This window comes from Anoplopoma fimbria, chromosome 15 (assembly GCF_027596085.1).
Source record: "Anoplopoma fimbria isolate UVic2021 breed Golden Eagle Sablefish chromosome 15, Afim_UVic_2022, whole genome shotgun sequence".
Lineage (NCBI taxonomy): Eukaryota > Metazoa > Chordata > Actinopteri > Perciformes > Anoplopomatidae > Anoplopoma > Anoplopoma fimbria.
In genome coordinates this window covers 9,583,951-9,594,430 of record NC_072463.1, presented here as the reverse complement: position 1 = coordinate 9,594,430, position 10,480 = coordinate 9,583,951, and the positions used below count along the sequence as shown (strand labels likewise).

Below are 10,480 nucleotides of genomic sequence, written 5' to 3'. Positions count from 1 at the left end.
CGTCTGGAGCCAGGCCCAGACGGAGGGCTCGATGGCGAGCGCCTGGTGGCCGGGTTTGCCACGGAGCCCGGTCGGGCACAGCCCGAACAAACTACGTGGCACCCCCTCTCTTCATCCCATGGGCCCACCACCTGTGGGAAGACCCGTTGGGGTCGGGTGCGCAGCCACATGGGTGGCAGCGAAGGTCAGGGGTCTCGACGGACCAGACCCGGGCGGCAGAAGCTGGCTCTGGGGACGTGGAACGTCACCTCGCTGTGGGGAAAGGAACCGGAGCTTGTGAGGGAGGTGGAGCGCTATCAGTTAGATCTGGTGGGGCTTACCTCCACGCACAGTCTCAGCTCTGGTACCGTACTCCTGGATAAGGGTTGGACTCTATTCTTCTCCGGAGTTGCCAAGGGCGTGAGGCGCCGGGCGGGTGTGGGGATACTCATAAATCCCCGGCTGAGCGCCGCGGTGTTGGAGTTTACCCCGGTAGACGAGAGGGTCGCCTCCCTGCGCCTTAGGGTTGTAGGGGGGGAAAACTCTGACTGTTGTTTGTGCGTATGCACCAAACAGCAGCTCAGAGTACTCGGCCTTCTTGGAGACCCTGAATGGAGTCCTGTATGGGGCTCCAGTAGGGGACTCCGTAGTTCTGCTGGGTGACTTCAACGCCCACGTGGGCAACGATGGAGACACCTGGAGAGGCGTGGTGGGGAGGAACGGCCTCCCTGATCTAAACCCGAGCGGTCGTTTGTTATTGGACTTCTGTGCTAGTCATGGATTATCCATAACAAACACCATGTTCGAACATAAGGGTGCTCATAAGTGTACCTGGTACCAGAGTACCCTAGGCCGAAGATCAATGATCGATTTTGTGATCGTGTCATCTGATCTGAGGCCGCATGTTTTGGACACTCGGGTAAAGAGAGGGGCGGAACTGTCAACCGACCACCATCTGGTTGTGAGTTGGATCAGGGAATGGGGGAAATTTCCGGATAGACCTGGTAAGCCCAAACGAGTAGTGCGGGTGAACTGGGAACGTCTGGAGGAGGCCCCCGTCCTAGGTATCTTCAACTCACACCTCCGGCGGAGTTTTTCTGGCATTCCTGTGGAGGTTGGGGGCATTGAGCCGGAGTGGGCGGTGTTCAAAGCCTCCATTGCTGAAGCTGCGGTGGCTAGCTGTGGCCTCAGGGTCTTAGGCTCCTCAAGGGGCGGTAACCCTCGGACACCGTGGTGGACACCGGTGGTCAGGGAAGCCGTCCGATTGAAGAAGGAGGCCTTCCGGGATATGATATCCTGGAGGACTCCTGACTCGGTTGCAGGGTACCGACAGGCCCGAAGGGCTGCAGCTGCTGCCGTGTCGGAGGCGAAGCAGCGGGTGTGGGAGAAGTTCGGAGAGGCCATGGAGAAGGACTTTCGGTCGGCACCAAAGTGTTTCTGGAAGACTATCCGGCACCTCAGGAGGGGAAACGGGGAACCATCCAAGCTGTGTACAGTAAGGATGGGACTCTGTTGACCTCAACTGAGGAGGTCGTCGGACGTTGGAAGGAACACTTTGAGGAACTCCTGAATCCGAATAACACGCCCTCTATGTTGGAGGCAGAGCTCGAGGTTGATGGTGTTTCGTCGTCAATTTCCCTGGTGGAGGTCACTGAGGTAGTCAAACATCTCCGCAGTGGCAAAGCCCCAGGGATTGATGAGATCCAGCCAGAAATGCTAAAGGCTCTGGGTGTTGAGGGGCTGTCATGGTTGACACGCCTATTCAACATCGCGTGGGACTCGGGTACAGTGCCAAAGGAGTGGCAAACCGGGGTGGTGGTTCCCCTGTTCAAAAAGGGGGACCAGAGAGTGTGTGCCAATTACCGGGGTATCACACTTCTCAGCCTCCCTGGTAAAGTCTACTCCAAGGTGCTGGAAAGGAGGGTTCGGCCGATCGTCGAACCTCAGATTGAAGAGGAACAATGCGGTTTTCGCCCCGGACGTGGAACTACGGACCAGCTCTTCACTCTCGCAAGGATCCTGGAGGGGGCCTGGGAGTATGCCCATCCGGTCTACATGTGTTTTGTGGATCTGGAGAAGGCGTATGACCGGGTCCCCCGGGAGAAACTGTGGGAGGTGCTGCGGGAGTATGGGGTAAGGGGGTCTATCCTCAGGGCCATCCAATCCCTGTACTCCCAAAGCGAGAGCTGTGTTCGCGTCCTCGGCAGCCAGTCAGTTTCGTTCTCAGTGGGTGCTGGTCTCCGCCAGGGCTGCGCCTTGTCACCAATCCTGTTTGTGATATACATGGACAGGATATCGAGGCGTAGTCGTGGTGGGGAGGGGTTGCAGTTCGGTGGTCTGAGGATCTCGTCACTGCTTTTTGCAGATGATGTGGTCCTCATTGGATCATCGGCCTGTGACCTTCAGCACTCACTGGATCGGCTGGCGGCCGAGTGTGAAGCGGCTGGGATGAGGATCAGCACCGCTAAATCTGAGGCCATGACTCTTAGCAGGAAACCGATGGATTGCTTACTCCGGGTAGGAAATGAGTCCTTAGCCCAAGTGAAGGAGTTCAAGTACCTCGGGGTCTTGTTCGCGAGTGAGGGTACTATGGAGCGTGAGATTGGCCGGAGAATCGGAGCAGCGGGGGCGGTATTGCGTTCGCTTTACCGCACCGTTGTAACGAAAAGAGAGCTGAGCCGCAAGGCAAAGCTCTCGATCTACCGGTCGATCTTCGTTCCTATCCTCACCTATGGTCATGAGGGCTGGGTGATGACCGAAAGGACGAGATCGCGGGTACAAGCGGCCGAGATGAGTTTTTTCTCAGAAGGGTGGCTGGCGTCTCCCTTAGGGATAGGGTGAGAAGCTCAGCCATCCGTGAGGAACTCGGATTAGAGCCGCTGCTCCTTTACTTAGAAAGGAGTCAGCTGAGGTGGTTCGGGCATCTGGCAAGGATGCCCACTGGGCGCCTTCCTTGGGAGGTGTTTCAGGCACGTCCAGTGGGGAGGAGACCTCGGGGAAGACCCAGGACTAGGTGGAGAGATTATATCTCAACACTGGCCTGGGAACGCCTCGGGATCCCCCGTCAGAGTTGGTCAATGTGGCCCGGGAAAGGGAAGTCTGGGGCCCCCTGCTTGAGCTGCTCCCCCGCGACCCGACCCCGGATAAGCGGACGAAAATGAGATATAGGACTTTTCATTTTCTCCGTAGGCAGCTCTGAAGCAGCTACTGGTGCGATGGGAAGCTGCAGAGCTGAAGCAGAGCAGCGGGGCTGGCCCAGGATTATTTGTCCGTTACAAGTTCCGCTCCAGCTCCGATGTTTTCCAGATGTTACAGATGTCGTTACCACATTATTGCTGCTGGTAGAGCCCCAACTGTGAAACCAACCACAACAGTCCCAGGCTTAGTACCAGTGGTGGAAGTGGAATAGTTTGACTCGGTGTTGTTTCTTTTGGCTACATGCCACAGGGGCCTCCAAAGGCTTTAACTGATTTATTTAGGAAATCTGAGACTGAAGCAAAGAGATGATGAGGTTTTTCAGTAGCATGTTGAAATTGTAAAGACTCGTGTACTATATGTAGGGCAACATCAAGGTCCGTGTAATAATTGTATGTCTAATATTTAATATACAGCCGATTGCTGTTGTGTTGAAGCATGTGCAAAGGTGTTCTGTGTACATGGTACTTGTTTAACACATTATTGAGTGATTATTGAGTGATTATTGAGTGATTATTGACTTCACTGAAAAGACTAGACAACAATAATGAGTACAGCTAACTAATAACAACATAATACACACGGCACAAGACGCATCATCAGTTCATAAGTAACCCTCAAATGGCAAAAAATCCTTATTTTACACAAATTGAGCTATAGATGAAAATAACATTGAGGATGAATGTTTTTTGTTTATATAATGTGAAGTTGCTTTGGAGTTTCACCTGATAACAGTTGGTTTAAACCATTCACAGACTCAACTGGATAAAGGTCACAGGTCATGGACCAGAAGTCAGTGGACAACCAGAGACAGATCCCAAGGTCAAGAATGAACATCCACTATCCACCTATTGTCTGTAACAGCAGATCCTTTACAAGGAGGCAGGAGCCGACACCAGCTGAGGGTGGGCGAGAGGCGGGTACATCCTGTTCACTAGTCAGTCTCAGGGTGAAACATTTAGACAGGCGACCACAACAGGCAATTTAGTCACCAATATAATAATAATTAAGCCTTTATTAGTCCCACAATGGGGAAATTATTTCTCTGCATTTAACCCATCCCGGAGGAGCAGTGGGCTGCAATGAAGCGCCCGGGGAGCAACTTGGGGTTAGGTGTCTTGCTCAAGGACACCTCGGCATGTTGCTGGTAGAGGGGTTTGAACCACCAACCTTGTGGTTGCGGGACAAGCGCTCTACCTCATGTGCCACAGCCGCCCATATACCTGCACAACTTTGGTCTGTGGACTCGGAGAGAACTCAAGCTCACACAGGGAGAGCACGCTAACTCCACAAAGAAGAGCCAGCAGGTGAGAACCCAGCAGCCTCCAGCAGTGAGGCCACAGTGCTAACCACTACACCACTGTGCCACCCAACAATTAACCTTTCAGCTTTTGTGACAATGAAATCTAATTTTACTGCTGACTATTTTTTTATAATAAACTAACTAGTATGAGCGGAAGGGCTGATAAGAAATATGTTTTCTACCATTAGAGAGATTCCTATTCATACAACTAGCAGTCACGGTAAAGAGAATAAGATAAATAAAGTAAGATGACAATCCACAACTACTGTTTGCCCTCAACTTTACTCTACTCTCTCTACAAGATTTGACATTACAGCAAAGTCAGAGTTTGAAAAGTGATCGTGTGTGTAGTTAGACTGAAATAATGGTGGTGCATTACATCAAGTTATCTATCGTCTGAGCTAACGCATGTAACTAGCTCCTACAAAAAAAGGTCCAAAATCTGAAAAAATAAATGTGCTTGTGTATATATATATATATATATATATATATATATATATTTACGTAAATTGTGGGAAGTTAAATGAAAGCGGCACAAGAAAGAATTTCCAATTGAAAGATAAATCTATCAAAGCTGAGTCCTTACTGCAGCCGCCAGGGTTCAAACCCACCGATGGTCTTCAGCTGTTGGAGCGAAGAAAGGTCAGCAGGTCACCGCAGACTAAATGTTGTGTTCAGATATCTAGTTCTACTCTATTTTTGGACGGACGGACAGAAGTACGGATCAGTGGACCAACACCGCCACCTCTGGGCCCTGCAGAGATCAATTCAGCTTTCTCCTTTTATCACAAAACTTTACAGTGCTACATCTTTATAGAAAAATATAGTATTAAACTGGTCAGGATGTGAGTACAGACTCGATGCCATGACAACAGCCATTGACCGTAAACAGCCCTTTACATTCTGTACAGTGTCCATACAACAAGACAAATAAATACATTTTACAGCCTCAATTGTTGCCAGACTCTAGGGTCGAGAAAAAACCCCACAACGTAATGAAGTCCAGTTCAACACCACTGATATGACACCCTCAGTAATAAACAGATAAATGAATACCTCTCTATTTCCATTGTAAATGGTATACTTTATGGCTGAGCTGTATTTATACAGCATTAGGGTTAAGTTAAGTCCCTGGGGAGTATGGCCACATTTACTTAATTGTTGTTTTAAAACGCATAACTTTGGCTAGGTTTACGCCTAACATCCACACTACTGTTTAAGAACCCATGAAATGGAAATACTTGAAAACAGCGTAGATCGGGTCGTACTTCAATCCGAGGACCGCTAGTCCATACCAATTAGTCATTAAGCAAAACACCTGCCTGTGCTGCATGTATTGGTTTGTTAGTTCTGTTAGTTCTGTTAGTTCAGGTGGATCCTTCTACCTTGGAAAGCTAAAAAAGCACTATACCAGTACAAGTCCGTTTACGATTTACCATTACAGTAGCCCCGCCCTAAAGCATCCCCTGCTTTATGGTCTGTTTGACTCTAAATGGAGCATCATTTACTAAATGAACATCATGCTGTATTGAAGAAGACTTGAAACTAGAGATTGAGACCATAAACTCATGTTTACAATGTTTACTGAGGGAATAAATCAAGAGAGAAGTAGAGTCATTTTCTCATAGACTTCTATACAACCAGAGGAGTCGCCCCCTGGTGGACAGCAGAGAGAATGCAGCTTTAACACACTTCTGCATAGGCAACCTGAGAGCCGGAGGTTACCGGCTGGTGTTTATTGTTTATATGATGTTTATTTTGTTCTGCACAACTATTGTTAGATTTACAAAGAAACTGTAAAACGGGCAGAAGCATAAACGCCCTGCTGTACGACACAGTGTAGGAACACACGCACACACACACACAACACAACACACACACACATAGTGTAAGAACACACACACACACATCTGACCCCTTAAATATGAAAAAATACCTTTTATTAAAGCAAACACAATGAGTGTAGTTTCTGTAACTAGGCAACCAGCCGCAGAACACACCAGCTGCATCCTGTTCACACGGGCACGCGCATGCGCAGACGTTCTGTTTGTCCAGATGAAGTGCCACTTTTACGAGCTTCAACAAACGCAACTGTCGACCGCGGGGGGTTGTGGGTAATGAAACACGTCGGCGTGTCGTGTTGAGAGAAGGCAACATGATGACCGGGAAGACGGTGATAGTGACCGGCGGCAGCAGCGGGATAGGAAGAGCCACGGCCGCGGGCATCGTGAGGCTCCAGGGCCGCGTGATTCTGGCATGCCGGGACCGGAGCAGAGCGGAGGAGGCTGCCCGGGACATCCGACAGCAGAGCGGGGTGGACGGCGCTCTGCTGGTCGTCAAACAGCTGGAGCTCTCCTCGCTCACGTCTGTGCGCACGTTCTGTAGAGACGTCATACAGGTAGCGACGCGGTGACGTCATGACGTAGTCAGAACTCACCATGCAGGCTGCATGTCACTGCGAAGCGAGAAAGCACAAAGACTCCAGGGTACAAGCAAGTCAATAAGCGTAATATTACAGGGAATAATAATAGTAATGTGACTAATAATGATAGTGGTAGTAGTAGTGGGTGTCAGCAGGGCCTCAGTAGGTGGCACGATGACAATCCAAATATAACCCCGATTCCTGGGAACCTGCGAGGCGAGAAAGCACAAGAACTCCGGGGAAGAAGCAAAATCAGTAATGTGCATAAATAGGAGATTAATACATAAAGATATCTTACTGTCCTGTAAACAGGTACATGTTGACGTCACCTGAATGTGATGTCATATTTCTGTTGGCTGGAAAATGAGCTGTTAAATTGTCATTTACTACAATAACAATACAACTTTGACGCATTAAGCCATGCTCTTAGGGCGTCCATTATTGTCCCACACCACGTGTCCCCCCACACCACGTGTCTATGGAACTAAGCGTCTGCTAAATGACTGACTGACTGACTGACTGTTTGTGGCCCGCTGGACGTTTGAAAGAGCCCATCCCGTAGACGTGTTTCATGGTCTCCTTGTTTCTGTGCCGCTAAACAGGAGGAACCTCGGCTGGATGTGCTGATCAACAACGCTGGGGTCTACCAGTGTCCCTACACCAGAACGGAGGATGGCTTTGAGATGCAGTTTGGGGTCAACCACCTGGGACATTTCCTGCTCACCCACCTGCTGCTGAACCTCCTGAAAGCCTCAGCTCCTAGTCGCGTGGTGGTGGTCTCCTCCAAGCTCTACAAGCACGGTCACATTAACTTCGAGGACTTGAACAGCGAGCAGAGCTACGACAAAGCCTTCGCCTACAGTCGCAGCAAACTAGCCAACCTGCTGTTCACCGATGAGCTGGCGCGTCGACTGGAGGGCAGCGGCGTGTCTGTGAACGCTCTGACTCCAGGTATAGTGAGGACTAATCTGGGGAGGCATGTTCACGTCCCGGTGTTGGCTAAGCCCCTGTTTGACCTGATCTCCTGGGGTTTGTTCAAGAGCCCTGAAGAAGGAGCTCAGACCTCGGTCTATTTGGCCTGCAGCCCAGATGTGGACGGTGTGCAGGGCAAGTGCTTTGCAGATTGTAAGCCTCAGGTTCTACTGGGCAAGGCCACCGACCAGGAAGTGGCCAGCAAACTGTGGGACATTAGTGAAGTCATGGTGGGCATAACCATGTGAGATCTAACATGAGTTCAGGCATGCTCATCCAGAAGTGAAGTGTCTGGAATCATGAACAGTGTTAAATATTCAGTGCCTTGATTTGTACAAAGATTAGTTCCAAACAGTTACTGATGCTTGGTCATCCATCCATCGCTTCACTAAACAATAAGATCACAGCATTACGTTCCAGTCTGGTTTCCTGAAGTGGCATACTGGTGTGGTTGTCATGGTATCGGCTCAGAGCATTCATATTAATGCTGCAGTGAGCTGACATGGAGGAACATCTTCATATTGGCTCGGCCTGCTTTAACAGGGTAAACAGTATCAACAGTTGGGCATCTGCTTGCAGTCACAGAATGGCCTATTCTGTCTATGATTATTATTTGTACGGATTCTTTTTCCTACAAAACCCATTTCTTTCTAATTCAGCTTTTTCTTACATGAGCACACTACTTCCTTCCAAAGGTTGAACAGCTTTGGTTAATACACATTAGAGTTTTATGCATGTCCTTTAACTGTGTGCTCATCTCGCTGGCTCCAAGTCGTACGGGGCCTGGTTGGAAAACGTGATATTTCCATGCACCTTTCAAAAGTTAGCTCTCAATATATGATGGTGTATTGTTTGATTACTGCCACTATGGAATTACTGTCCAAACAAGTAGCTGTTGCAAGATCATTGCCCAAATCAAATAGTCGAACATAGAAACAATGATCTGTGACTTTCTGATCAAAGAATAACTAAACCAGATTATAAATCTGAGCAGACATTTGAGTCTTTCAGTGTTCGACAGTTTCATTCTTGACACGCTTGGCTGCATCCTGAACCAGTGTTGTCCACACCAGCCACAGAGCACTACTGGTTAACCCTGCATTGTGTCCACATGGTCTAATCAGGGCTGAGCTCCACACAGTTAATTAAGTAATGTTTCATTTGTCCCTAGCTTTGATAACCATTCAACACATTTACTTTTTAAATTTCATTTTGGACTATGAAGAGTAACAATTTTTTGATGCTTTCTTTTTTTTAATTGAAGAATTGACCGTGAACCTGGAAAAAAAATAAATGGTCATGCTATTGCAGTACATAGTGGGGAGTTATTTAAATAAATGTTGTATCACAGTGTAAATCTCTCAATTCATGCTTTTAACATAAAGAAACAGTGTTGGGAGTATTTGGGACTGAAATCGCCTCACCTCTAAAAATGCACGGTTGTAAAGTGTGAGGAGCTGCTCGTTTGGAAGTTTCTAAACTTTGTCTTTGTCATTTTCTTATGTTGCATTGCTCTTAATACTTTAAGCTGCAGCTGCTGTTGCTATGGAGAGAAGATCAGAAAGAGGAAACAAACCACCGCACCATATTCTGAACATTTTACAGAACTTTTCCATATTCCTTGGATGCTTTAAAACGGAATTTATTTATTTTTTATTTCAATTTTATTCCTAATAAGAAACCATAGCAACGTAGTGAGGTTATAAACTCCAGGAGGATCACTGCTACTCTGTTATTCTGCGTTATATTTTGGGTGTCCGGTTACGGCTGAATGCTCCAGGACGTCAAGTAGTTGCCGTGACTCACACTTTCTAAACCCTTTTGACCGCCTCCTGACTCCTTGCTCACTACTCTTATGCGGCCCCCAGCTGCTAGGGGCCCACAGTGGTAACGCAGTGCATCTCCGAAACAATCTACTTGTTTCTACTTAAAGAAGTAGATTTATATCACAAACACTCAGAAATAGATATAAATAACTTGTTAGGAAGACGATTTTTGCAATGAATTCATTACTGATGATTACCATGAAGTGCTGCGAACGTCAGCCACCTCATATGGTCTATGAGAAAATTGAGCGTGATCTAAAAGTCTTCAGATAGAAAGTGTTACAACATTATTATTCATTTCAGCCAGTGGCTTTGCCTGATTGAGAATATTAAGAATGGAAAATAAAAGATTTTCTCGTTTCCTTAAATAAACAAGCTCTGTGAAAAGGTCTCGTTCATCAGCGCTCAGAGGTAGGTCTGTTATCTTATTTTGCTTTAAGCCTCAATAATCAGGTGCACATACTGTAATAGAATAATGCTCAGCGCCTTGCCTCATTTACAGACTGCCTCATTTACACACAGGCTCCAGGGGAGGAGGAGGAGGAGGAGGGGTTAGCTCGGCTTCAGCCAACCATGCTGGTTGCTCTGAGAGCAGTCATTAGCTGGGAATGTTTTCTCTCCAGGTCACCGGCGAATCATGCACTCCTCCCTACACAAAGTGTGAGCGAGACCCCCTGGATACATAATGACTTTCCCACCTGTATTCTTCATTAGGATATTTTCTGGATCATTTATAAAGGCCTGCAAAACAATGTGGAACACAGAGGCAGCCACTTTATCAGA

General features: G+C 47.9%; 1 protein-coding gene across 1 annotated transcript; it reads left to right on the top strand.

Moving 5' to 3' along the window:
- The first annotated feature begins 6,479 nt into the window (after nucleotides 1–6,479).
- LOC129103232 (retinol dehydrogenase 14-like) lies at nucleotides 6,480–9,921 on the top strand. The gene is made up of 2 exons (XM_054613588.1): nucleotides 6,480–6,875; nucleotides 7,502–9,921. Exons 1-2 carry the CDS (start codon nucleotides 6,633–6,635, stop codon nucleotides 8,117–8,119), a joined length of 861 nt encoding a protein of 286 aa, XP_054469563.1. The 5' UTR covers nucleotides 6,480–6,632; the 3' UTR covers nucleotides 8,120–9,921.
- Nucleotides 9,922–10,480: the final 559 nt, after the last annotated feature.

Excerpts from the sequence above, each read along its gene's own strand:
- LOC129103232 (XM_054613588.1), top strand. The coding sequence starts at position 6,633 with ATGATGACCGGGAAGACGGTGATAGTGACCGGCGGCAGCAGCGGGATA. Across the intron at positions 6,876-7,501 it reads TCTGTAGAGACGTCATACAG|GAGGAACCTCGGCTGGATGT; the intron begins GTAGCGACGCGG and ends GCCGCTAAACAG.